Source organism: Phocoena phocoena, chromosome 3, assembly GCF_963924675.1.
Source record: "Phocoena phocoena chromosome 3, mPhoPho1.1, whole genome shotgun sequence".
Classification (NCBI taxonomy): domain Eukaryota; kingdom Metazoa; phylum Chordata; class Mammalia; order Artiodactyla; family Phocoenidae; genus Phocoena; species Phocoena phocoena.
This window is the reverse complement of record NC_089221.1, coordinates 168,589,581-168,616,010: the sequence shown is the minus strand read 5'-3', so window position 1 is coordinate 168,616,010 and position 26,430 is coordinate 168,589,581. Positions and strand designations below refer to the sequence as shown.

At 49.3% G+C, this 26,430-nt stretch overlaps 1 protein-coding gene across 1 annotated transcript; it reads right to left on the bottom strand.

The window, feature by feature from the left end:
• Window positions 1-1,480: 1,480 nt before the first annotated feature.
• Window positions 1,481-18,466, bottom strand: ACER1 (alkaline ceramidase 1). The gene is made up of 6 exons (XM_065875450.1): window positions 18,374-18,466; window positions 6,099-6,213; window positions 5,869-6,010; window positions 4,878-5,015; window positions 1,924-2,061; window positions 1,481-1,649 (listed from the first exon to the last, which is right to left on the bottom strand). Exons 1-6 carry the CDS (start codon window positions 18,464-18,466, stop codon window positions 1,481-1,483), a joined length of 795 nt encoding a protein of 264 aa, XP_065731522.1.
• Window positions 18,467-26,430: the final 7,964 nt, after the last annotated feature.

The following is a 26,430-nucleotide window of genomic DNA, read 5'->3' as shown; positions in this document are numbered from 1 at the left end:
TTAAACAAATGGTGAGACAGAAGGATAAATGAAAATAAATGGATGGCTAAATATAGATGGAGGGAGGGATAGTTAACAGTTGGATACATGGATGGGTGGAAGGACAATGAGTAATGGATGATGGAAGGATGAAAAATATATGGATGGATGGATGGGTGGATAAGTGGACGAGTAGATGGATGCGTGGATGGTTCAATGAATGGATGATACATTAATGAATAAGCAGTAGATAAGGAAGATGGAGAACAGATAAAAGGATGGACAAATGAAGGAATAAATTAGTGGATGAGTAAATTAAAGGATAGCTAGATGGATAGTTCAATGGACAGTTCAAAAGATGGATGGATGGATAAATGGATGGATAAATTACAGAATGAGTAGATGGATGGATGTTTGCCAGACTCCATGCTAAGCACATTATATGTTACCTTGTTTTATCTACACAGAAATCCCAGGAAGGAAGGAATGGTTTTTTTTTTTTTTTTTTTTTTTTTTTTGCGGTACGCGGGCCTCTCACTGTTGTGGCCTCTCCCGTTGCGGAGCACAGGCTCCGGACGTGCAGGCTCAGCGACCATGGCTCACGGGCCCAGCCGCTCCGCGGCATGTGGGATCTTCCCGGACCGGGGCACGAACCCGTGTCCCCTGCAATGGCAGGTGGACTCTCAACCGCTGCGCCACCAGGGAAGCCCGGAAGGAATGTTTTACAGACATGGTCCTTGAACTTCAGAGGCAGGAAAAAAATCGCTTACCCCGGATAATACAAGTAGGAGATGGTGGAGCAGAATTCGAACTTACATCTGCCTGACTCCAAGCCCTGGGCTCTTAACCGCCATGGAAATCACCCTCCCCTTCTCCCCTCGCTTTGAGAGCCAGTACCGGCCACTGCAGCTCCCGTACTGATGCCCGTGCCCCAACAGTACCCAAATCACCCAGTCCCGGCCTCCAAGTTGCTCCATGGGAGCCGGTGTGAGCCTGTGTGAGTATCTGTGAGGTCTCTGCACGCATGTGTGAGTGTAGAATGAGGTGACTGGAAAACATGTCCCTTCTCTGGGATGCCCCCCAAGTACCAGTGACGTTGCACAGCCAAAGACAGGTCCAAAGAGTCTCATAGCGACTGCCACTCTTTATAAGGTGCCCGGGGACCAAGCCCCAGCCTGAGGTCATTCCCAGTGGCTGCCACAGAGTCACAGCACCAGGTCATCCAGCCTGGTCACGTGACAACAGTGAACCAGGAAGAGGAAGTGAAAGAGAACAGGGGCAGGTTGTGGAGGGGAGCTCTGCCAGGCAGCCGCCCAGGGTCATCAGACTACAGCACAGAGAGGTTGTGAAGTCCATCCCCTGCCTCAGGATGGGGCCACGGAGGGCCAGGAGGATGGGGAAATGGAGCTGGAGGGTGGAACTGCGAGTGTCTCTCAGTCTCCCCATTCAGGTTTCTGTCCTCAGGACGCAGGTAGCTGGGTGGTCAAGAAGCTGGCGGACCTCAGCAGCTCTTGTTGTCATCACTGATCTCCACGTAGGGCAGCCCCATGGGCCAAGTGTCCCGAGGCCAGTAGCAGACTTTGAGAGTTTTGTCCGGCATCTCATACGTGGCATCCACCATGGCCATGATGACGATGCCATAGGGGAAGGTGATGCTGATGAGTACATGCCTATGTGACAGGGTGATGACGGGACAAGATGCCCCTGCAGCCAGCTTGACGCCCCCATCCCCACCTCTCCCTACCTCTCATGGATCCTGACCATCCCAAAGGACCTCCTGGACCTGATCTCCTGACTACACCGTCCCCCAACACACACAGACATACATACACACACACATCCCAGTATCTGTGCCTCCCCACCCTGCCCCCAGGCTCCTGCTCCAAGCTCTGGCATCTGAGAGTTTCTGCTTCTAAGGCCCAAGACCACAGGGCAAATGCTTACCAGATGCTGTGCAGGTAGGAGAAATTAATCCACTGCCAGAAACTGCAGAGCCAGCGGTCACTGATCCAGCTAGTAAACGCAAAAGCCCATAAAACCATGGTGACCTCAATTAGATGCCGAAGCTCCTTATTACTGGTCCTAGGGAGGGAAGGAGGGAGATCAGAGCCTGACTCAGCTAGCAGGGCCCAAAGGAGCCGATGGGAAACTCCTCCATCCAAGGAGATGAGGCTGGGAGGAGGGAAGGATCAAGGGGGCAAGCGGGGAGAGGGCCAGGTCTGTGCTAACACTTGCTGAGCACTTACAAGACGCCGGGTCCTCACAACAATGCTATTATTCCCATTTTGTAGATAAGAATACTGAGGCACGCGAGATTAAGTATGTCCCAGCCCCACTCCAGGGTTACACAGCTAGTAAGTGGGGTCTGATTCAGGTTTATCAGAATGCAGAACCCGTAACCAACAAGGCTTTCCGTGTTTGTGTCTTGGGGTGTAAGTGTGTGTGCCCCTGTGGGTCGGTGCATGAGAATTTATGTCTATGTGGCTATGAGAATATATGTCTGTGTGTGGGAGGGTGTATTCTCTGAGGCCATGTCTCAGGACAACTCAAGATTAGAATCTGTGTTTCCCAAACAGCAGAGCTAACCCACTGTCCCTTAGGAAACAGTTTATCAGGGATTAATGGGGCAGTAACTCCTTTATGGGTAAAAGCACAAGCCCTGCCCGCTAGCCTAAAATGGGACAGTTTGAACGCCAAAAATAATAATAAGAAGAAGAAGAATTGGTGAAATCTAAGGAATTCCCCAGCGGTGCAGTGGTTAGGGCTCTGCGCTTCCACTTCAGGGGGCACAGGTTCGATCCCTGGTCAGGGAACTAAGATTCTGCATGCTGGGCAGTGTGGCCAAAAAAAAAAGAAAAAAAACATTAAAATTAGTGAACTCTGAATAAAGTCTGTGATCTAGTTAACAGTATTGTCCCATTGTCAATTTCCTCCTTTTTGAGGCTGGACTGTGGATACATCCGATGCTGCCATTGGGGGAGCAGGGGGGGATCTGGGTAAAGGGTACACAGGACTCTGTACTATTTTTGCAACTTGCTCTGAGCCTGTAATTATTTCAAAATAAAAAGTTAAAAATATAGGATAGTGACTGCAATGGATTGAAACACTTCAGAGATATAAACACCCATGAGTTCATAATAATACTTAAAGAAAAAACCACTTCATTGGTCCTTACTAGAGATGGCTAAGGCACCAACTCATTGCTCTAGAAATTGATTTTTAAAAGGGAAAGAATCAGTGCCCTATCCTGTCTTTCCTGTCCAAACTGTATTTCAAGGTTGATGAGCAAAAGTCCTTCTATCTGGATGGATGAACTCCAGATAATCAATGCAGAAGGAATAACAGAATCTGAAAATCACCCTTTTGCACCCTCTAATGAGATCACGGATGGAGACGGCATGAAACAGCTGCTGGAATCATTAGGGGAAAGGTCAGTAGAAAACTTTACAATGAAGGGTCTGGATGACAACATCCGAATCTACTGACCAATCTTAATGGCACTAAATGTGGGACAACCATTCATCATGGGGTCTTCATTGGCTGGAACAAGCAGCACCCAGTGCCACACATGAAATGAAAAAATTAAATGTAAATCTAGATCTATTAATTTTCAGGAAATACAAAAATAAAGAAAGAAGGAAGGAAGAAAGAAAAAGAAAGAAAGAAAAAGAAAGGAAGGAAGGAAGGAAGAAAGAAAGAAACCACAGCAATCAGTCAGCCAAATCCATAATGCAGGATGTTGTACAGGACAAACGATCGATCGAGTTTCTGTTATCAAATCAGAGGCGTGAAGAAAGGGGGAGGGGGGGAGGGAGGGAGGGAGGGAGGGAGTGCTATGGAATAAAGAAGGTCTGAGAGACTGTGTTTGCCTTCTGATTTAAACAAGACCAGGTGTAAGAAGATGTCTTTGGGAAACTGGGGAAAGTTCAGTGAAAAATGGGTATTAGATGCTATTTTAAGGAAGGATCTATTCGTCCCTCTAGATCCTTCCCTGCCTTTCTCCACTCTGCCCTGTGCCTCAGGGGGCAGCAGGGGCAGGGGAGCTAAGCTATGTGGACCTCGAAATAAATATTCCAACAGTATCCTCCATCCACCCTTCGGTTCCCTACTGGGGCTCCCCATTGGCCAACCCAACTGGAAACCATTGGGCAACCCAACTGGAAGCCCAAGGACAAGGGAGCCCCTGGATTTGGTCCACACAACCTCCCTGTGGGATTGGCTCGGGCTGGCTACAACCAACAACTGGAGGCCACAGCTCTTGCCAAGGAGACCCCCCTCTGCTAGCTCTCTCCTTCCAGATTCTTGCAATCACTCCCTCCCATCACTCCCCATCCCAGGTCTCCCGATGATCATAGAATCCCGTCGTTATTAACACAGAGCTTCTAAATGATCCCTAGTGATTTTCCTACAGTCTGCCCTCTCCTTTGTAAGGAAACGTTTTATTCAACTCTCCTCAAATGGCCCCATTTGAGAGTCCCCTCTCTAGCCTGCTAAGACCTAGTATGGGCTAAAGATAATAATTCTTTATCAGGTGAGTGAAACCCTGAACAATGAATGGTTGACATTATACGAAATCTGGGGGGAACACAGAACGCAGGTCGGCAAAATGCTAATGTTTGCTGGGGCTGGTTAGTGGGCACACGGAGATTTGTGATACAATGCTCTCCACTTGTATGTGTGTTTGGGGGTTTTCAGAATAAAAGGGACAAACTCTGCAGTCAGAGACAACCTTAGGTTCAAATCCCGGTCCTGCCCCTATTTGGTGAATGATCTTGGGGAAGGGACATCACCTCTTTAACACAGTGAGGTGTTGTGGGTTTTTTTGGCGGGGGTGGAGGGCGTGGTTCTTGGAAGGGAAAGGGGAGCCCCCTCCCCGGGCACCTGCAGCCACCACCCACTTTTTATATTCCTGGGCCACGATGTAGACGATGTGCAGGGCAATGCAGTTGAGGGCGTACGCGTTGATCATGGGCGTCAGGAAGGACAGGAAGGTACTGACCACGGTGGCGGTGATGACCAGGCAGATGTACTGGGGCCTGGGGAGAGAAGGGCTCAGCCGTCGGGGGTGGTTGGGGGGTGTTCCTGTGGGGTTTAGGCAGAGCAATAGGGTGCTCTTGTCGCAAAGATGGATGAGAAAAGGGAAGCTCAGAAAATGGTCTTAAGACTCCGAGGTGGGCTCAGTAAAAGGTCTCAGGGGTCCCAGGAGGATCACAGGAAATTTCCCAGGGAACCCAGGTGGGCACAGGCAGGGTCCAAAGGGGGTCCCGGGGTAGGGGATGGGTAGGATGACGAGGCGGTCTCAGGGAAGCTCAAGGGGGCTTAGTCAGGTCAGAAGAGGGTTCCAGAGCCCAGGTGAGTTCAGGCAAGGGATTCAGGTGAGCCGGGTGGGATTAAGGAAGGAACTACAGGGGTCCCAGTGGCTATTAGGAGAGGGGTCCTGGAAGGCTCAAGTGGGTCACACAGGGTCAGGAGAGAGATTCAGATGGGTCTTGAGGTCAAAAAAAGGGGCCCAGGAGGATCCAATGAAAGATTCCGGGGAACCCAGATGACAAGCTCAGGGAAGAGGTCTGTGGGCCCCAGGTAAGCTTAGGCATGGGGTTCTGGGACCCCACAGTGGGTTCAGACAGGGTCTGGAGAAGGTCCCAGCTATCCAGGTGGGATCAGAGGAAGAATTCCAAATAAAGAGTAGGATAAGGGGAGGACTTCCAGGGGTCGCAAGTGCACTCAGAAGAGGGGTCCCTGGAAGTCCAGTTAGATCAGGCAGGGTCAGGAAAAAAGTCCTGGGGTGTTGAGGGGAAGGATTCTAAACACCCCAAGAGGGCCTGGGCAGGGGACCCAGAGGATAGGTGGGCTCCAGCAAGATCGACAGAGGACCGGCCCTCGCCCCACCTGTTCTCCCCTAGGAAGGCAGGGAAGTAGCAGCGGGGCATCCATATGCCGTAGCCACTGGCCAGCAGCCACAGAATAGCGATCTCATCCAGCATCTGGCCCAGGAAGCTGAGTGTCATGTGAAAGTACATAGAGAACAGACCTGGAGCGAAAGACAAAGGCAGGTGGTCAAGGGAATTTTCCCTTCCCGCCCCCACTACCGTATTGTCCCACCCCACCCCCCCACCTACCTATGACTGTGAAGAGGATGAAGGTGACATAAATGTAGCGGGAACGTTTCTGGACATATGGGTGCATCAGAAACATCATGAGAGGCCCAAAGATGAAGAAGGTGACATTGCTGAACTGGAGAAGGAAGGGGGAAATACGGGGAGGGGGTTGTCAGACAGAGGACGAGGAGGGGGGCTGCCCTTAGTCATTACCCAGTCGGTCCCCTATCACCTTTCAGGCAGTTGATCAACCCAGGGTCTATCCATCTTTCAGCTGAACTTAACAGCCAACCAGTCATCAGTAGATCCATAACTCCATCCATTATTCTATGGGTTCATTCATTCATTCAATGCCTGTGGCAAAGTCTATCTACTAACTTTCCACATTTTCCTCTTGGCAATAGTGTTCCCCAAGTTTGAGCTGGGCGTCCAACTACTCAGCGAAAGACTACATATCCCAGCCTTCCTTGCAGCTCTCTGTGGCCTTGGGACCTGGTCTAGTCAATGGGATAGGAATGTAAATGAACCTATTGCTTCCAGGTCAGTCCTTAAGAAGCAGCTTAAGGCTTGCACTCTACCTCTTGTGGACTGAAATGCAAACTTGGTGGTCATGAGTTGGCCTTGGCCTTGTAGACAAGGAAAGACAATGCAATACCCTAGTGACTCGCTTCTAAAAACAGCAGGAAGCAGAAGTGGTGGGGCATGACCTCTGAGGTTGCGTCAAAAAAAGTACAGTGGCTTCCACCTGATAGTCGCTATCTCAGAGCACGAGACATTGGAGCTCTAGCCACCATGCAAGAAGACGGGGTACCCTTAAAGCTGCCATGCTGGAGAGACCATGTGGAGAGACCACAGAGAGATCGAGAGAGATGCTGGAGGAGCCCCAGCTATTCCAGTCCCCAGAAGTTTGACTCTTCCCAGTCCAGCTACCACACACAGAAGTGAATGAACCTGATTCCAGTCCCCTTCCCCCCTTCAAGTCACACCAACAGTTGCCACGTGGAACATAGATGAGCTGTCCCTGCCAAACCCTATCCAGATTACTGATTCATGAGCAAAAATAAATAAATAAATAAGTGGTCATTGTTTCAAGCCACTAAACTTTAGGGTCATTTGTTATGCAACATTAGCTAGCTGAGACAAAGAGGAAATATTACTGTGGGCTGGGGTAGGAGAGGAGAAAGGTGCATGGAGGCCAGCTGGTACCACACAGCTATGCCTTGTCCAGAAATGTCTCTGCATTTCTGACATATGCATAACACCACCTGCCTTTTCATGCTGTTGACCCCATGATTGCACAGCTATGTTGTCTGTGGATTAGTGATTTGCGTCCTTATAATTAGACATTCGCAATGTTCTGGGGCCCAGGCAAGGTTTATTATTCCCAGAATCTGTTCTCATCCTCAAAACAACCCTGCCAGTTAGGTCGTGTATCACCACGCCACAGAAGAAGATACTGATTGTCAGAGTGGTCAAATGGTCCAGCCCAGGTCACCCAGCCAGTAACTGGAGAATCCAGGATTTGAAGCGAGATCCCACGTGAGTTTCTTGAGACAAGAATCAGAGTGCTGTTTATCACAGAGGCGGAAACTGCTTCACAGACCTCAATCGATGTTTGATAATAACACATGATTCAGATAACTCACAATGACCGCTAAGAATATGGTAGTTATGGCAGACAGCGGGAATTGAGCGCTCAACAACCATCCTCCCTTCTTCCTCCTTAACCAGACTGATTTGGTTCAGTATTAGGAAGACCTTTCCTTCTTGGGAGGCAAAGGGGAATAACAATGGGCATGAGCTAATCTGATTCTCTCCTTCTTCTACGTAACAAGGCCACCAAGCTAAAGACTACACTTCCCAGATTCCCTTGCAGCTCCACACAGCCGTGTGACTGAGTTCTGGCCAGTAAGACATGGGCACAAGACATAAGTACAGCTTCTAGGTTGTCTTCCTAAAGGGAAGGGGTGTGCCTTCCCCTTAATCCCTTTCTACTGGGATGCAGATGTGGTGGGATAGCTTCTTGAGCCACACAGATGACAGCAATGGCCTAGAGATGGGAAAACAACCATATAGAAGGAGCCTGGATCTCTGGTACCCCAAAGCTCTCACACCAGCCCTGGGGAGCTTATGATTGGATGTTATGTAAGAGAGAAACAAATTTCTATCTTCATTAAACCATTATTATTTTGGGTCTCTGCTACAGCAGCTGGACTTATGTCTTAACTTATAGATACTCCCTTTCTTCCTTGTTCAATAAACCAGAATTTTGTTCAGGTATCAGGAAGGCATGGCTTTTAGGGAGGCAGGATTTAGCCCCAGGGCATAGATCATCCCTATTGCTAAGGATTGGTTAAGGAATGAAACATGGTGGAAGATCTGATGAGGGGCTTCTGGGAAAGTTCTCTTTACTGAAATCAGACTGAGTGAACAGGCCTTTGGAGATTGTTCTGATGTTTCAGCTGTGGCAGCCATTTTGCAACCATGAGGAAACAAGGTTGACAGGAAAAACAAATACTTGAGGACAGTGGTCTCAAACAGTTTGGTTTCAAGGACTTCTTATATTCTGAAATATTACTGAGGACCCTGAAGAGCTTTTGCCTGTGTGAGTTACATCTATCAAGATTTACCTTATTAGAAATTAAAACCCCAAAACTTTCAAGACACGTGACTACACAAGCCCACATTCGTGTGGCCATCAGATAGATGATGTCATCACACGTCATGCAGCCTCTGGAAGGTTCCATTGTACCCTCGTGAGAGAATCAGAGTGGGAAAAGGCAAATAATACCTTAATATTATTATGAAAATAATTTTGACCTTGAGGAAACCCTGAAAGGGTCTCAAGGACACCAAGCAGGGTGGCGCTTGGACAATATTTTGAGGACCACTTCTCCAGGGATAGCAGAGAAGAAAGATGGGAAGAACCAAGTAGCCTGATGATGTTGGGCTCTGAGTTAATCTATTCTGGAACCATCTACCTCCAACTTCCATTAAAAAAAAAAAAAGATACTGTCCTTTCTATTTAAGCTGTTTTAGTTGGGTGTTTTATTTGAAACCAAAGCATTCCAATGAACGACCTTTGGGATCCAAGTGGTGTGGGATTGGATACATGTTCCCTTGCTCATTAACTGTGGAGCCTTGAGAAGGTAACTTCAATCCCTTAACCTGCCATCTCTGCATTTCTGACATATGCATAACACCACCTGCCTTTTCATGCTGTTGACCCAAAGGTCCCCAAACCTCACTGGACTCATAAATACAATTAAGGTCACAAGAACATTTGCACCAGAATTTCAACGGCTCAAAGTCCCCAACTGCTGATGCAGGACTTCGATGCCCCTCAAAGTCTCCCCCAGGTATGTTGGGGTCACAGTGAGTATCTCACATGGGCTCAGAAACAGGTGTTCTCATGGCCTCAATCCACCTGCCAATTTGAGGTCAACCAGCTTGCTCACTCAATGACACCCTTCCCTCCCCCAAAAAATCTTCCCCTTGTAAAGGTCTCCTAAATTGTCTGCATTCCATCTTAGAAAGTGAAGAAACAGCACCCTCTTAACTAGGATGCTCTGTTATTTTTTAGAACCCCAGTATTAACGATGCTGACTCAAAAATACAGGGCACAGTGGTGGGTGTGGGGAAAATCATTCACCTGATACAATGTCAGCATCTACTAGCCTAGGTCCTGGGCACCTGTACAGGTTCCCAAGACAGGAGGCCTCCTGATTCCAGGAAAGTCCACAGCTCTCCTGGGGCAATGGGAGAACCAGCTCAAAGGTCATAGTTTGAGAACCCAGCCTTGGCAAACTGGTTCCCCAGCCCATGGTCCCACCTATGTCCTTGTTTTCCATGCCAAGTTCTCTGGTGTTTGTCAATGGACAGAGTCAAACACATCTCCAGGAGGATCACCCAGTTCACAGTGGCTACCCCAGAACACAGAACACCCCCGACCTGCCCTGTCTGTATCACGAGACCCTACCCCACCGGAATAGACACCTATCCCAAAGCAGGATATCAGACTTTTCTTTGGGGAATTTGAAACTTGGAGCAGACACAAAGCCTGGGAGTCACCATAATTGTGTTGCACCGTTGGCAACTGTCTAAAGAGGCCCTGGGATATTGTCATGATGTTTAAAATATGGCAACCATCTTGCCACCCACGAGAAGACAAGGGTGAGGGAAAAAAAGCAAATACTCGAGGGTAGTGTTTGCCCTTCTTCTGAATCCTGCACACCTACCCTGGGTCGCAGCCTTCCCAAAACAACTCATCTTTCCATTTTCTAAGGTATCCCACAATCTTTCCAATGCCTTCTTTCTCCCCCTCCGCCCCCCTTTGGTTTGTTTCTTTGTTTTAGTTTTTGCTTAAGCTACCATTCTATTGCCTGAATCCAACAAACCCATCAGCACTGGTAATATTAGCTAGGGTTCTTTGGTAGCAAGCAACAGAAAATGATTCTGGTGAACTTACCCTATAAATATAAATGTGTGTGTGTGTGTGTGTGTGTGTGTGTGTGTGTGTGTGTTTACTTATTTAATTAACCAAATCATTCATTCATTCGTTCGTTCATTCATTCATTCATTCATTTATTATAGGGAGCTCATTAATCAAAGGAATTGCAGAGGACAAGGAAAACCAGAAACCAGAACAGCTTTGACCCTCTAATGGACAATCTCTTCAGGGGGCAATTTTGGGTATGAATGAAAACAACTGTGTCCAGTCCTTCTGTCCAAGCCCAAGCTTCAAATTCTGGAGAGTGTAGCCTGGGCCACATCCCATCCTTGGCCAGAGGAGGGGGACCACCTTGATTGACCATCCCACCGAGGCCATAACCAGGTGGTTGATGAAGGGAAAATGGGGCCATGGATACTGAATGGGCAAAACCCCAAACAAATCTGATGTTCCCTCTGTCTTCAACCAAACGGCAGCCCTTGGGCAAATCAGGCATGCCCTGAAGATGCTGAGCCATCCAGCCTCCCAAACTGTTAAGCCTCCACTTAAAACACGTCCGTGACTCTCATCTATAAAATCCAGATTCTTAAGCTTGGCTTATAAACTCCCTCCATAACTCACCTTTCTCCACCTTCAACTTTATAATCTGGGTGGAAGGAATAACTTAGTTCTGAATGAGCCATACTTTAACCTCCAGGAGTTCACACATACTGTTCCCACTACCTGGAACACTCTCATTCCCCCTTACCCCTCTTCGCCAGGCCAATTACTCCGCCTTTAACCTGGGCATCACTTTCTCCCTAAAGCCTTCCTAATCCCCCAAGGCAGGGTCAGGTGGCCTTCCTTTGTGGCCCTGTGCCATCCCACTTTCCTGACACTTGTCTGGCTGGAACCATCTGGCTCTCCCGCTAAACCTGGCTTTGAGAATGGGGACTGTGGCTTCCCCCTTCCCCATTATAACCTCAGGAACCAGAATATAGTAGGTGCTCAATAAATCCTGTTGGCTGGATCTCAAAATAATTCAGGTGGATCACCTGTCACACACATGAAAACACTTGGCAGAGGGTCTTGCATCTAGAAACTTCTGAATAGAAGGTGCTACAACTGTCACTTTCCAATCTATTGACAGCCTGATCTTACAGATTGTTCTTAATCCTAGCACACCCCCTCAAGGTCCAACTTTCTAGTTCTTGTTTGGCAATGGGGAGCTTGAGTCTCAGAGAGGTGGAGTGATTTCTCTGAGGTTGCACAGCTCTGGGGGACTCCGAAGTTTGCTTTGACCCCCTGCTTTGAAAGATTGGGTGGTGAAGATGAAGAGGGGGCTCCCCTGCTTCCTGGCTGTGTGATCTGGTGTCTGTGGGTCCCCCTTTCCTGCACCAGTGAAGTAGGAGAGGATCATCAATGCTACCATGAAGGTTGTTGCGGGGAGGGGGATGCATGAGGCCAGGCATTGAAAAGCTACTTCGCCAGGGACATGGTTTGGGCTCAAGAAATAGCAAAGGCTGCTGCTGCTCTTGTTACTGTTCAAGGAGATAATAATAACAGGCTTGTGGTTGGTATCAATGCTCCATGCTAAGTGGCCTGCAGGATGAAGACGGGTGTTCTCAATAACGTCCCTGAGTGTGCAGAATGAGGACAGAGCAACGGGCAACGCCTATAACTAATGGGCTCCGAATGCCGCCGGGGTTTGTGATAGAATCAGAGACCACCCTGACGCCAGCGTCTCCCTCTCTGCCCTCCGGGGCTGGGCCCCCGCGTTTCCCAACCACCGGCCCTACCCAGACTCAGAGAGGCAGGCAAGGTACCCGCCCGAGATCGTGGCCAGTCCTGAGCTCTGGACACAGGTGAGCTGGATTCCTTGGGTCCCAGTCCCAGCAGGTGCCTTCACTTTCATTCATTCATTCATTCATTCATTTGCTCAACAATCATTCCTTCAGTACCTACTACGTACTCAAGGACCTTACCAGTGCCTGAAAACAAAGTCACTGCCTTTACGGTGTATCCAGTCAGAGTTTGGGGGATGCTCTATGCTTCAGTTTCCTCCTCTATAAAACGGAGGCCCTATCTCCGAGCGCCACGGTGAGGATTCGAGAACTGAGTGCCACGGGACCAGGGGGGTCGGCAGTTTTGTTCACTGCTACAAACCCCAGGTGTCTAGGACAGTGCCTGGCACACAGTAGGTGCTCAGTGAATTTTTGTAGCGAATAATGCATGCAAAGAATACGTGTCAATAATGCACACATGTGTCTGATGCATGTGCTGTGTACCATGGGGTGACTATTATTCTAGAATGCTTTGATGTTTTGATCACCCGTACCCAGCAGGACGTCTGGTAAGTGGATGTGGCTGGATCCTTAGGACCGGAAGGAGGAAAAGGGGGAGAGATGGAGGGAAGGTGGGGAGAAGGAGGAAGGAAGGAAGGAAGGAAGGAAGGGGATTGACCTGAGTAGACGCCTCACCTCAGTCTTTTTCACTGCTTACTGCTTTATCATCTCTGCCCTCCCCACCGGACTGTGACTTCCAAGAGGACAGGAAACACCTGTTTTTTCCCCGGCTGTGTCCCCAAAGTCTATCATGCTGGGCACCCAGTAGGCTGGCATGCACTCAAGAAAAATATGTTGACTCAGTCAAATCAAGAAACACGGCCGAGGACCCCCGTATGCAACCATCATTGCTAATTCCAGAACATTTTCATCACCCCAAAAGGAAACCCTGTACCCATTAGCAATCACTCTCCCTTCCCTTCCCCCAGCCCTTGGAAACCATGAATCCACTCTCGGTCTCTGTGGATTTGCCTGTTCTGGATGTTTCGTGTCAACAGAATGGCATACTGTGTGGTCTTTCGGGTCTGGTTTCTCTCACTGAGATTCATGTTTTCAAAGTTCATCCATGTTGTGGCATGTGTCAGTGCTTGACTCCTTTTTAAGGCTGAATCACATGCCATTGTGTGGATGGAGCACACTGTGTTTATCCATTCATCCACTGATGGACATTAGGGATGTCCAGTAGCTGTATCATCCTCTCCATGGTCCTATGAGTCAAAAATTACTAGCACCTCACAGAAATCCCCTTTTTGCATAGGTACTCAGTAAATATTTGCTGAATAAAAGGAATGAATGGGGACTTCCCTGGTGGCGCAGTGGTTAAGAATCTGCCTGCCAATGCAGGGGACACGGGTTCGAGCCCTAGTCTGGGAAGATCCCACACGTCGCAAAGCAGCTAAGCCCGTGCGCCACAACTACTGAGCCTGCGCTCTAGAGCACGCAAGCCACAACTACTGAAGCCCGCACGCCTAGAGCCCGCGCTCCGCAACAAGAGAAGTCACTGCAATGAGAAGCCCGTGCACTGCAACGAAGAGTAGCCCCCGCTCGCCACAACTAGAGAAAGCCTGAGCGCAGCAATGAAGACCCAATGCAGCCAAAAGTTAATTAATTTTTTTTTAAAAAAGGAATGAATGAATGAGTTTTTCTTCCCTAGCGTGTACCACCCCCTGGCATCCTATACTCTTGACTCCTGTTTATTGCCTGTCTCCTCCATCCCCCAGGACACCAGCCCCACGAGAGCAGGCATTTTTGTCTGCTTTGATCACCACTGCGTCCCCAGAACTGAAACAGTGACTGGCTGCACCAATTCCCAATGAATGAAGAGTGAAATAAAGGGGTCATTTCAATCTGACCCCTGTGTCAGCCCCGGGAGGCCAGCAGGTTGCAGATCAGCGATGCCTGTTTTTCCGAAGGAGAAGAGAGGCCCAGAGGGACCTATCGAGTCTGGGTCTGGGATGTATCATGAACATGGTCACCAGTTTCATGCGCGCAATTATTCAATTAATCGCATCTCTCCTCCCTGAGGGCAGGAACCATGCCCTCCTCGGTTCTGCGGGACCTGGCATACAAGAGGTGCCCTGTAATTAGTTGCTGTGAGTTTTGAGGAGGAGAAAGGCAGAAGAGGCAGGTGTGGTTTAGAGCTCATGGGACCTGCTGGTCACAGCCAGGCGCTCAGAGAGGGGCGGGCCTCCCGCCTGGGTCACACAGCATCCAGGGAAGACAGAGACTGGAGTTACCAGCACACTGCAGAGGCCAACAGCGCCAAGGCTATCGGAAAAGAAGGTGGGGACGCTGTCGGAGGTGTGCACTGCAGCCTACACCCTCCCCGCTCTCATCTCCCTGTCTCTTTGATACCCACCCACCCCCAGACTCCCCCTACTCATCCCCACTCCTATGCCTTTCCTATGTAGTTCCCCACGCCAGGCATACCATCCCTTTGTTCTGAATCTGAGCATCTGAGAGGGAGTTTTCTAGAGAGGATGAGATGCGGAGCTTCTGAAGCTTTGGCAGGATCCCAGGGAAGGACTTCAGCAGCACAGCTGCCTCTGGGAGCCTGGGGCGGGGGGGCCTTGAAACATCTCCCCACACCACTTGAAACTCTCCTAAGTTGTCAGCAGCCCAGAAGGAGGCCACACCTGGAGGCCACCAGGCCAAAGCAAACAGGTGCCAACTAGAGCGGCCCACACCTTGACTTCTCCCCCTGCCTCACCTGCCCCAGCCCCTCCCACACCCCCGACCTCTGTTCCTGTTGGATCGCCCTTCCTGGCTCTCGGTTAGACTGTGACACGCAGCCAGGTGTTCCAGCTGCCCCCAGATCATCAACTCCCCCATGCTCCGAAGTCAGCCATGGCTCCCGCGTGCCCTCACGATGCAGCACGCGCTCTTTTGCCCTGCTTTCCTGATTTAGCCCCTGGAAACCTCATTAGCACTTTTTCTCTCCTTCGTTTCCTCCCCCTCAGGCAGGCAGCCTGGGTGTTGGCTTGAAGCTAACAGTTCTTTTCTCTCACCTCAAGACCTTTGCATATGCTGTTTCCTTTGCCCCATATACCTTAGAGAACATTTACTCATTCCTTAAGCATCAAGGTTCCCTCCCCATTCAACAAACAGAGGCGTCACGCTCCACCCCATGGTTCCTCACCATCCCACATCTGCCCCCTGTTTTTCTCCCTTTGCCACGAGCTAAGTGTGGGGGTGTCCATTTCTAATTCTGAACCACCAGCCCAACAACCCGGGGGCACTGAGCCTCTCTGGGACCCCAGCATCACCCAGCACAGGTTGGTTTACAGCACTTTTGTTGAATGAATGAGTCCGTCAGTGAATACAGGATAAATTTCAAACACTCCAACTCAGCATTGAAAACTTCATCTTTATCTCTCCCCGTATTTTAGCCACAGAGACATACTTTCCCAAACTGGTTTACTTCCAGGACTTAGCACACCCTTTTCTTCTCTTCTGCTCTCTTTCCCAGACTCCTGCCCTACTTGGCGAGGTCCTATTCATCCTTCAAAAGCCAACGCCTAGGTGCCCTCCTCTAAGAAGCCGAGTCCTCCAGTGCGTCCTTCGTCTGTACCCCGACCGTGTGCTGGGCTGGGCTCTACTTCCTCCAACCCCAGGCTCAGAGCTCCTTGCACGTAGATCAACGAGAAAGCAAAAGATTCTTCAGAGAACACTCTTTTCCAATTATGAGCTGTGATTCCTAAGTGGATCATGACAAAATCCATGTGAACAGATTTAAAATTTTTTTCTGCTATATATGTGGTCTTTCATTGACATACCTAGACCAAAAGCATGCTTTTAAAAGCCTGCCTAGGGCTTCCCTGGTGGCGCAGTGGTTAAGAATCCGCCTGCCAATGCAGGGGACACGGGTTCGAGCCCTGGTCCGGGAAGATCCCACATGCCGCGGAGCAACTAAGCCCGTGCACCGCAACTACTGAGCCCGTACTGAGCCTAGAGCCCGTGCTCTGCAACAAGATAAGCCCCCACAATGAGAAGCCCAAGCACTGCAATGAAGAGGAGTCCCCGCTCGCTACAACTAGAGAAAGCCCGCGCACAGCAACAAAGACCCAATGCAGCCAAAAATAAATAAATAAAATAAAATTAAAAAATTAAAACTAAAAATTTAAAAGCTGCCTAGTAGTTTGACATCTATTCAAGCCCTACAAAGATTAGTGAAAATGTTATAGCTTTTGTGTGGTCCATGTGCTAAGGATGATGTTTCCAATTTTAAAAGGGACTTCCCGGGCTTCCCTGGTGGCGCAGTGGTTGAGAGTCCGCCTGCCGATGCAGGGGACACGGGTTCGTGCCCCGGTCCGGGAGGATCCCACATGCCGCGGAGCGGCTGGGCCCGTGAGCCATGGCTGCTGAGCCTGTGCTCCGCAATGGGAGAGGCGACAGCAGTGAGAGGCCCGCATACCGCAAAAAAATAAAATAAAATAAAGAAATAAAAGGGACTTCCCTGGTGGTCCAGTGGTTAGGATTTGGCGCTTTCACTGCCAGGGCCCGGGTTCGATCCCTGGTGGGGAAACTAAGATCCCACAATCCCTGAGGCGCAGGAAAAAAAAAAAAAAAAAGGTTGAAGGAGGATGTCACGGAGGGGAATTTTGCATGAGAGCGCACGGATGCGGAAGCAGCCCACATCTGAGCCAGCCCTCTCTCCGTGCCTTCTGCGGGGTGGGCTGGACAGGGAACTTTCCGGACTACGGAACGCAGAGGGGAAGAGTCCAGAACCCCACACCCTCTTCTCAGCCTCCAGGCACCAGCACATTCAACCCTCTCCCATTTTATAGGGAAGGCCACCGAGGACCAGAAAGGGTCGGTATCTCTGGCTCAGGAGAAGCAAAAGCTGAGGCGACCTCAGGGACCCCTTGAATCTCAAACTCTTGCCTCCCAGCTCTGGGAAGTGGTGAGGTCAAAGGTAACAGAGTCAGAGCAACCTGACACTGAGCTCCCCTCCCCGCAAAAAACACCTCTCCGGATATGCCAAGTTCAAATCCCACCTCTAAGTACCACAGTTACCCTGGGCATATCCTTCAATCTCCCTGAATGCCTGTTTCTTAATCTGGAAAATGGGATTAACTAACTCTATATACTATACATGCTGCCTAATTCCCAATGTCATGGTGAAGATTAAATGAGGTTTTTTCAGGCAAAATGTTTTGGGCAATGCCTGGCACGCAGTAAGTGCTCGGTAAAGGCCATTATTTGCGTGAATTCATGTTCACCATTTATTGAGCACGTACTATGTGCAGGGCACAGAGCAAAGGGCATTGTCTCATTATCTACCAATCTGGGAGCTCTAGGAAGGCAAGCCCACTGCCTTATTCACCACGGTGTCCCCAGCACCCCGCACAGGATAACTGTACGTGTCTCTGGTCGCTTGCATCTTTCAAGCTTCGGTTAAATGCCATTGCCGTTGAGGCATCCAAGAGTTTTGAGCCCTTCCAGTGTGGTCCTGACAGCAGGGGCTGGGTGAAGGATGACCAGCCATCCTATTTTGCCTGGAACTGCAGGGTCTCCTGGGACCCGGGACTTATGGTGCTAAAACCAGGACAGTCCCAGCATACTGGGATGAGTTGGTCACCCTGGGCTGGGGATACAGCTGAGAACAAGGCAGACACAGCCATCTCCTCCAGGAAGCCCTCCCTGATCCACCCCTCCACCAATGGCTCAGGAGCTGCCTCTAGGCTTCCCAGAAGCTGCCTGTGCGCCTCCCATTACAGCACCATCATCCTGGGTTGTGGACACCTGGAGTCGCACCTGTATCCTCTGCTCTGGGAGGGCAGAGGCAGCTCTTTTCCAGGGTATGGCTGCATTTCCAAAACCTACCACAGAGCCTCACGCCTAATAAAGACAGTCTAATGAATGAAAGCCAGAAGGCAGGCCTTGCCTAACAGATGAGCAAACTGAGGCTCAGAGAGGCGGCTGCTCGGGTAGGATTTCCCAGAGGGGAGGTGGAGCAGCTGGGGTTTGAACCCCTGTTTGCTGAGACTCTGTCCCACCAGAGGCTCCCGCCCAGCCCTCACCGTGTTGTAGAACTCGGCCACCAGCTCCCAGTGCTGGAAGTTGCTCTCACACCAGTCCACCTCCGAGCTCTGGTAGGCGAAGATGCTGGGCATCCCGATGCAGTGCCTGCCATCCGCTGGCTGCGTCTGGCAGAGAGGAGCACGGGAGCCTAGAGAGGGCCGGGCCCAGCCAAGGCGGGGAAGAGACGGTGGGGTGCCCCACAGCAGGCAGAGAGGAAAAACCTGCTGGACGGCTCCCTGGTGGCACCAGGACAGCCTGTCCGGTGTGGTGGCGGCCAGCCGCTGCCCTGGGCATAAGCAGAGGGGTTGGCACTGTCCAGGCAGGGCAGGGGTGAGTGGGGAGGGGGCCTCCCTTCCCTGCCCCCCTAGGAGTGGGAGTCAGGGGGACTGTTTTTTGGAACAGTAATTTAAAATAATGGTGATGGGGACCTCCCTGGTGGTCCAGTGGTTAAGACTCCACTCTCCCAATGCAGGGGGCCCGGGTTCCATCCCTGGTCAGGGAACTAGATCCCACATGCTGCAACTAAGACCTGGAGCAGTCAAATAAATAAATAAATATTTTTAAAAAATAAAGTAATGGTGGTGATGATCCCACTGGGATGAGTACTTTGCCACCCCCACTTTGTAGATGGGCACACTGAGGCAGAGAGCAAAGTCATTTGCACAGAGCATGCAAGGTGGTGACAACAAGATGTGAAAACAGGCAGGCTCCAGACTCCTAGCTTCTTTTTTTTTTTAATTTATTTTTTCTTTTCTTTTTCTTTTTCTTTTTTTTTGACCGCACTGTGCGGCTTGTAGGATCTCAGTTCCCCGACCAGGGATTGAACCCGGGCCACCGTAGTGAAAACGCCAAGTCTTAACCACTGGACTGCCAGGGAATTCCCCAGACTCCAAGCTTCTAACCATTAGGTTTTACTACCTCGACATCGCCAAAGCTCCACGCTGCTGCTTCCCAGATTAGGGCCAACAGCTGGACACCTGCCCCAACAGACTCCGCTCAGCTCCCTTGGAATCCTTGGTGATAGAAACTCCTTTGGGGGCTTCAGTCTTCCTGTCTGTGCTATGGAAGGCTAGGCCGGATTGAAGCCATTTCTCTTGGGTGGACAAGACCTCATACACCTAGAGTGTCCCAGCTTCTACCAAAGCATCCCTGAGGGGAGGAATCTGTGGAGTTCTGGGCCTGGGGTCCCCAGTCCTGGCTTCCCAGGGCTGTGGAAAGCTCCGGTTTGAGAGTCAGACAGGCCTGAGTTTGAATTCTGAGTTCCTCCTGTTCCTAAGCTGTGTGGCCTTGGGCAAGTGAATGCACCTCTCTGAGCCTCAGCTTTCTCACCTGTAAGATGGGAATAATAATAGTACCTCCCTCTTAGGCCTACTGTGAAGATTTAATGAGCTGATACAGCATCTCCCTAGGAAGAAAACTTTTGGTGATGGTGGCCCTGCATTGAGAATCACTGAACTGTGTGGCGAGAAATCTACTTACTCCCTTTTCAGTTCTCAATAGTTCCAGGAGAGGGGCTCAGTTGGTGCTAATACATGTTTATGCCTCAACGTTTAATCCCTTTGTTTGTTAAAAAGCCCTTCAGCAGGCAACAGTATCCAGCTAGACTGTCTTGATATTATTTACACGGTATTTATTTATTTCACTTTTTTTTTTTTTTTTTTTTTTTTTTTTTTTTTTGCGGTACGCGGGCCTCTCACTGCTGTGGCCTCTCCCGTTGCGGAGCACAGGCTCCAGACGCGCAGGCTCAGAGGCCATGGCTCACGGGCCCAGCCGCTCCGCGGCATGTGGGATCTTCCCGGACCGGGGCACGAACCCGTGTCCCCTGCATCGGCAGGCGGACTCTCAACCGCTGCGCCACCAGGGAAGCCCTATTTCACTTTTTAAAATAAATTTATTTCTTTCTTTTTGGCTGTGTTGGGTCTTCATTGCTGAGTGCGGGCTTTAAGAATTAAAAATGGTTAACGTGGTACATTTCGTGTTATGTATGTTTTACCACAGTTTTTTAAAGTAATTAATTTAGCTTTTTAAAGGGGGTGTTATTTGACAAAATATCTTCCGTAAATAAGAGTTTCGGTGGGGGGGTGGATATAGGAAAACCCCGAGGGTCCTCTGTAAATTCGAAACTTGGGAACTATTGAGGTTGTGTAGGCTGAGGTCTCAGCCCAGAGTTGGCACTGAATGAAAAGAGGCTATTAAACCATCGTCATGATATCATCTACAGCAGCGGTCCCCGACCTTTTTGGCACCAGGAACCAGTTTCGTGGAAGACAATTTTTCCATGGAAGGGGACGGGGGGATGGTTCAGTCTTTAATGTGAGCGACGGGGAGCACGGCCTGGGGGTTGGGGATCCCTGATCTACAAGGTGTAAAATGCTTCCACGTTCACACTCTTCCAGGTACGCACGCAGAGAGCCGCCTTCGAGATCCTCTGGAGGGATGAGAAAGACGTCACGTTTAGAGGTGACAGAAGTTTCCAGAGCCTGAATTAAAAGCTCGACCTGGCTCTCTACTCCCCTAGATCAACAAAAAACCCACCTGTAGCCATAGCCCTGGCCCCAAACTCCTTCCCCAGGTGGACCAGGAGAGCAAACACACACCACTGGGACATCCCCGGTGGCACAGTGGCTAAGACTCCGGGCTCCCAACGCAGGGGGCCCGGGTTCAATCCCTGGTCAGGGAACTAGATCTCACATGACGCAAGGCAGCTAAAGATCCCATGTGCTGCAACTAAGACCTGGAATGGCCAAATAAAAAAATAAATATTAAAACACACACACACACACACACACACACACACACACACACACACCCCGCCACCGCTGCCACCCCAGCCTCTCCCAGCCCAGCTGGAAGCAGACAGCCTCCTGTGTCCCTCCCTAGTCAAATCTGGGCGAGGACACAGCCATCAGGATCTGGCTCTCCTGGATCTTGCTTAAGGGTTTAGCAGCCGGAAGCAAGGTGGTAACAGGTGCCCACGCCCACTGCAGCCTGGAGTTTGGGAAATCACCCTGTACTGCACATGCGCACAGGGGCAACAGGACGGTGAGACAGGTGTGTGGGTGCTGAGGGGGTGGTGCTTGCCCTCTACCAGCGAGCAGGTATGAAGGGCCAGAGCTTGGGTGGAGGGGTGATGCGTCTCCATGGCCGCCGCAACAAATTAGCACAAACAGTGGCTTGAGACTACACGCATTTACTATCGTACGGTTCTGGAGATCAGGAGTTCGGAAGGCGTCCTATGGGGCAAACACCCAGGTGTGGGCAGGGCTGGCTCCTTCTGGAGGCTCCAGGGAAGAATCCATATCCTGGCTTTCTCTGGCTTCTAGGGGCTGCCTGCATTCCTTGGCTCAGGGCCCCTTCCTCCATCTTCAAAGTGCATCATCCGGGACTTCCCTGGTGGCGCAGTGGTTAAGAACCCACCTGCCAATGCAGGGGACACGGGTTCGAGCCCTGGTCCGGGAAGATGCCACATCCCCGGAGTAACTAAGCTTGTGCACCACAACTACTGAGTCTGCGCTCTAGAGCCCGCGAGCCACAACTACTGAGCCCGCGTGCCACAACTACCGAAGCCTGTGCGCCTAGAGCCCGTGCTCCACAACAAGAGAAGCCACCACAATGAGAAGCCCATGTGCAGCAACAAAGACCCATCGCAGACAAAAAAAAAAAAAGGAAAAAGAAAAGAAAACCAAAATGCGTCATCCCTTCTTTTGATGCCATAATCTTACCCCTTTTCTCTGATCTGGAGCTTCTTATAAAGACCCTTGTGATGGGGACGTCCCTGGTGGTCCAGTGGCTAAGACTCCGTGCTCCCAATGCAGGGGGGCTGGCTTCGATCCCTGGTTAGGGAACTAGATCCTGCATGCCGCAATTAAGACCTGGTGCACCAGATAAATAAATAAATACATATTAAAATTTAAAAAAGACCCTTGTGATGACACTGGGTCCACGAGGACAATGAGAGACAATCTCCTCCTCTCAAGATCCTCAATTCAATGACACCTTTGCCATGGAAGGTGACATATTCCCAAGTTTTGGTAACAAGGATGTGGACATTTGGAGGGAACCAATCATCTACTCACAGAAGAGGGTGAGCGGGCTGGGGGCTGGGGCTGAACTAAATTGAGGTTGAGATAGACACGAGGATGGAATTGGGGATAAGAATGGATACAGGGTTGGGAACTGGCCTGGGGATCAGGTTGGGGTGGAGGATGGAGGCTGAGTTGGGATTGGAGATGAGGTTAAAGACAGCATTGGAAATGGAAGGCGTTGGGGATGGAAATGGGGACGGGGACATGGACAGCGTTGGGGGTGAGTTGGAGAACAACATTGGGATGGGTTTGGGGATGAGGATGGACTTGACAGCACGGTGGGGGATGGGAATGGGGACCTCACCTCATCGGAATTGAAGCAGTGGATGGGACTCTGTCCATGACGGACACGGGCATCTCACCCCAGATCAGTTCCCATGGGGCTTGAAAGGGTGGGAGGTAGATGCCAGTGGGGTGGTGAGGAGGTTGACAAAGAGCTGCCAAGAGAAAATGAAACTCACTGATAATCTTACAGTCCAGAGATAACTGCTGTTAATACTGGGTTAGGGTTAGGGTTTTCGGCTTAAACAATCATTCGTATTATTATTATTTTTACAAAGATTTGGGTGCCGTTGTATGTCGTTCCTAATTTTTTCACTTAAAATGCCATTAACAGCCTTCCGTATCTTGAAGCCTTCTTCACTATAATTCTTTTAAGTTTTATTCCTACTTTTAACTATGGGAAAATACACAGAACATAACGCTTGCCATCTTAACCATTTTTAAGTACACAGCTCAGTGGCATTAAGTACATTCACATTGTTGGACAACCATCCCCACCCTCCATCTCCAGGACTCTCTATCTTGTAAAAATGAAACTCTGTCCCCCTCCCCCAGCCCCTGGCCCCCACCATCTACTTCCTGTCTGCATGAATTGTACTCCTTTAGGACCTCCTATAAGTGGAATTATTTAGTACTTGTCTTGTTTTTTGGTGTCTGGCTTATTTCACCGAGCATCGTGTTGCCATTAGAATTCATGTTAGCTGTTCCTCTTTACTTTCCAAGATGTGGCTACTAGAAAATTTTTAGTTGCACATGTAGGTCACATAAGATTTCTACCGGACAGTGCTGGGCTAATGTTTATGAGCAGTTCTAACCACTGTGCTAAGCGTTATCTCATTTCATTGTCTCAGATACCCCAGGAGCTCCACGGGTGGAACTAAACCTGGGTCTCCAGAGTAACTGTTCTGGGACTTCCCTGGTGGCACAGTGGTTAAGACTCCGAGCTCCCGACGCAGGGGGCCCAGGTTCGATCCCTGGCCAGGGAACTAGATCCTACATGCATGCCACAAACTAAGAGTTCGCATGCCACAACTAAGGAGCCCACGAGCCACAAGGAAGACCCAGCGCAACCAAATTTAAAAAACAAAAAAAAGGAAAAACAAAAAAAGTAACTGTTCTTAGGGAATTCCCTGGTGGTCCAGTGATTAGGACTTGGTGTTTCCACTGCCAGGATCCAGGTTTGATCCCTGGTCAGGGAACTAAGATCCAGCAAGCTGCATGGCGTGGAGAAAAAACGAAACAAAACAAAGTAACTGTTCTTAATCACCAAGGTCGCTGCCCCTCAAATGGGTGATGTGCCTTCCCACTTCACAGATGAGAGAACGGAGGCTCTCAAAGGTTCAAGTGACCTGCCCCAGAGTCACACACAAGGAGAAGACAATGTCCCCAACGTGTGGGACATGCACCGCTTTATGGCCTTAAAGAACATTGGATCCCATTATGAGAAAGTTAGTATTTTTTGAGGGGGGGCCTCACCATGTGGCATGCAGGATCTTAGTTCCCTGACAAGGGATCAAACCCATGCCCCCTGAAATGTAAGCATGCAGCCTTAACCACCGGACCACCAGGAAAGTCCCAAGACAGTATCTTTTGATGTCTCTTTCTGGCTGATTCAGCCAATGAGAAAAGCTCGGTTGAATGCTAGTGTGTCTTCAGGGCCTCTCTAACAGTTCTTGGTCTCCCCTTGTGGGCTAGAAATTTAATATCACCTTTTGGCTTCTCCATATTGATTTTTTAAAACAGCGTGATTGACAGCCACTGTGGAGAACAGTATGGAGGTTCCTGAAAAACTTAAAATAGAACCACCATATGATCCTGCAATCCACTCCTGGGCATATATCTGGAGGGAACTTCAATTCGAAAAGATGCATGCACCCCAATGTTCACTGCAGCACTATTTACAATAGCCAGGGTATGGAATCAACCTAAATGTCCACCAACAGAGGAATGGATAAAGAAGATGTGGTATATAGATATACAATGGAATATTACTCAGCCATAAAAAAGAATGAGGGACTTCCCTGGTGGTCCAGTGGTAAAGAATCTACCTTCCAATGCAGGGGACATGGATTCAATCCCTGGTCGGGGAACTAAGATCCCATGTGCCACGTGGCAACTAAGCCCACATGCCACAACCACTGAGCTTGCGTGTCTCAACTAGAGAGCCCTAGTGCCGCAAACCATAGAGCCCGTGCACTCTGGAGCCCACGCACCACAACTAGAGAAGAGAAAACCTGCACACCACAACTAGAGAGAAGCCCGAATGCCACAACAAAGAGCCCGTGTGCCACAACGAAAAGATCCCTTGTGCCTCAATGAGGATCCCGTGTGCTTGCAACTAAGACCAGACACAACCAAAATAAATAAATAAAATAATTTTTTAAAGTATGAAATAATGCCATTTACAGCAACAGGGATGGACCTAGAGATTATCACAAGTGAAGTAAGCCAGACAAAGACAAATACTATATGATATTGCTTATATGTGGAATCTAGAAAACATACTTACGGTTACCAAAGGGGAAAGGGGAGAGGGATAAACTAGGAGCTTAGGATTAACAGATACACACTACTATATATAAAATACTTAAACAACAAGACCTACTGTATAGCACAGGGAGCTACACTCAATATTTTATAATAACCTGTAAGGGAAAAGAATATACATATATATACATATATCTGAATCACTGTGCTGTACATCTGAAACTAACACAACATTTTATTATTTTTAAAAATAAATTTAGTTATTTTCGGCTGTGTTGGGTCTTCGCTGCTGCGCGCGGACTTTCTCTAGTTGCAGCGATTGGGGGCTACTCTTCGTTGCGGTGCGTGGGCTTCTCATTGTGGTGGCTTCCCTTGTTGCAGAGCACAGGCTCTAGGCGCTCGGGCTTCAGTAGTTGTGGCACATGGGCTCAGCAGCTGTGGCTCACGGGCTCTAGAGCGCAGGCTCAGTAGTTGTGGAGCACTGGCTTAGTTGCTCCACAGCACCTGGGATCTTCCTGGACCAGGACTCGAACCTGTGTCCCCTGCATTGGCAGGCGGATTCTTAATCACTGCACCACCAGGGGAGTCCCAAGCATTTATTTTTGTTTTGTTTTGTGGTTCTTCATTTAATAATTAGGTTTTTAAAATATATATATATGGCACATACAAAGCTTGACCAAGAGCTCACAATCATGAAAATTGAAATCAGTGCAATTTAAAGTTCTAAGATATATTTTAACAGTACAGTTTTTTAAAAAAGAAAAGCAACTTACTATTAAAAATTTTAAAATACAAGAAAATATGAGGACCCTAACTACGCAGATATATCCTCAGTATTATTAGCATTTTGGCCTTTAATTTCCCTTTCTTGAGATGTGTGTGTGTGTGTGTGTGTGTGTGTGTGTGTGTGTGTGTGTGCATATACACTAGTATAAGCTTTCAGAGTTGCTTTCTACTTGCTTACTTTTCTAGCTTTCCATTTAGGGGAGCAATGTAAAATTGCCTCCTGAAATAAATGTATGTAATTACCTTTTTGAAAAGTGAGTTCATTTAAAGATGATGTTTAAATAAATCATGGTTACAGGTGCAGAGGGGCAAAAATTTAAAGTCTGAAAATGCCCAAGGCCATGAAGGACATGACTGGGCAATTGGTGAACTTTGAATACGGACTGTTGATTAGATAATACTATTATATCTGTAGA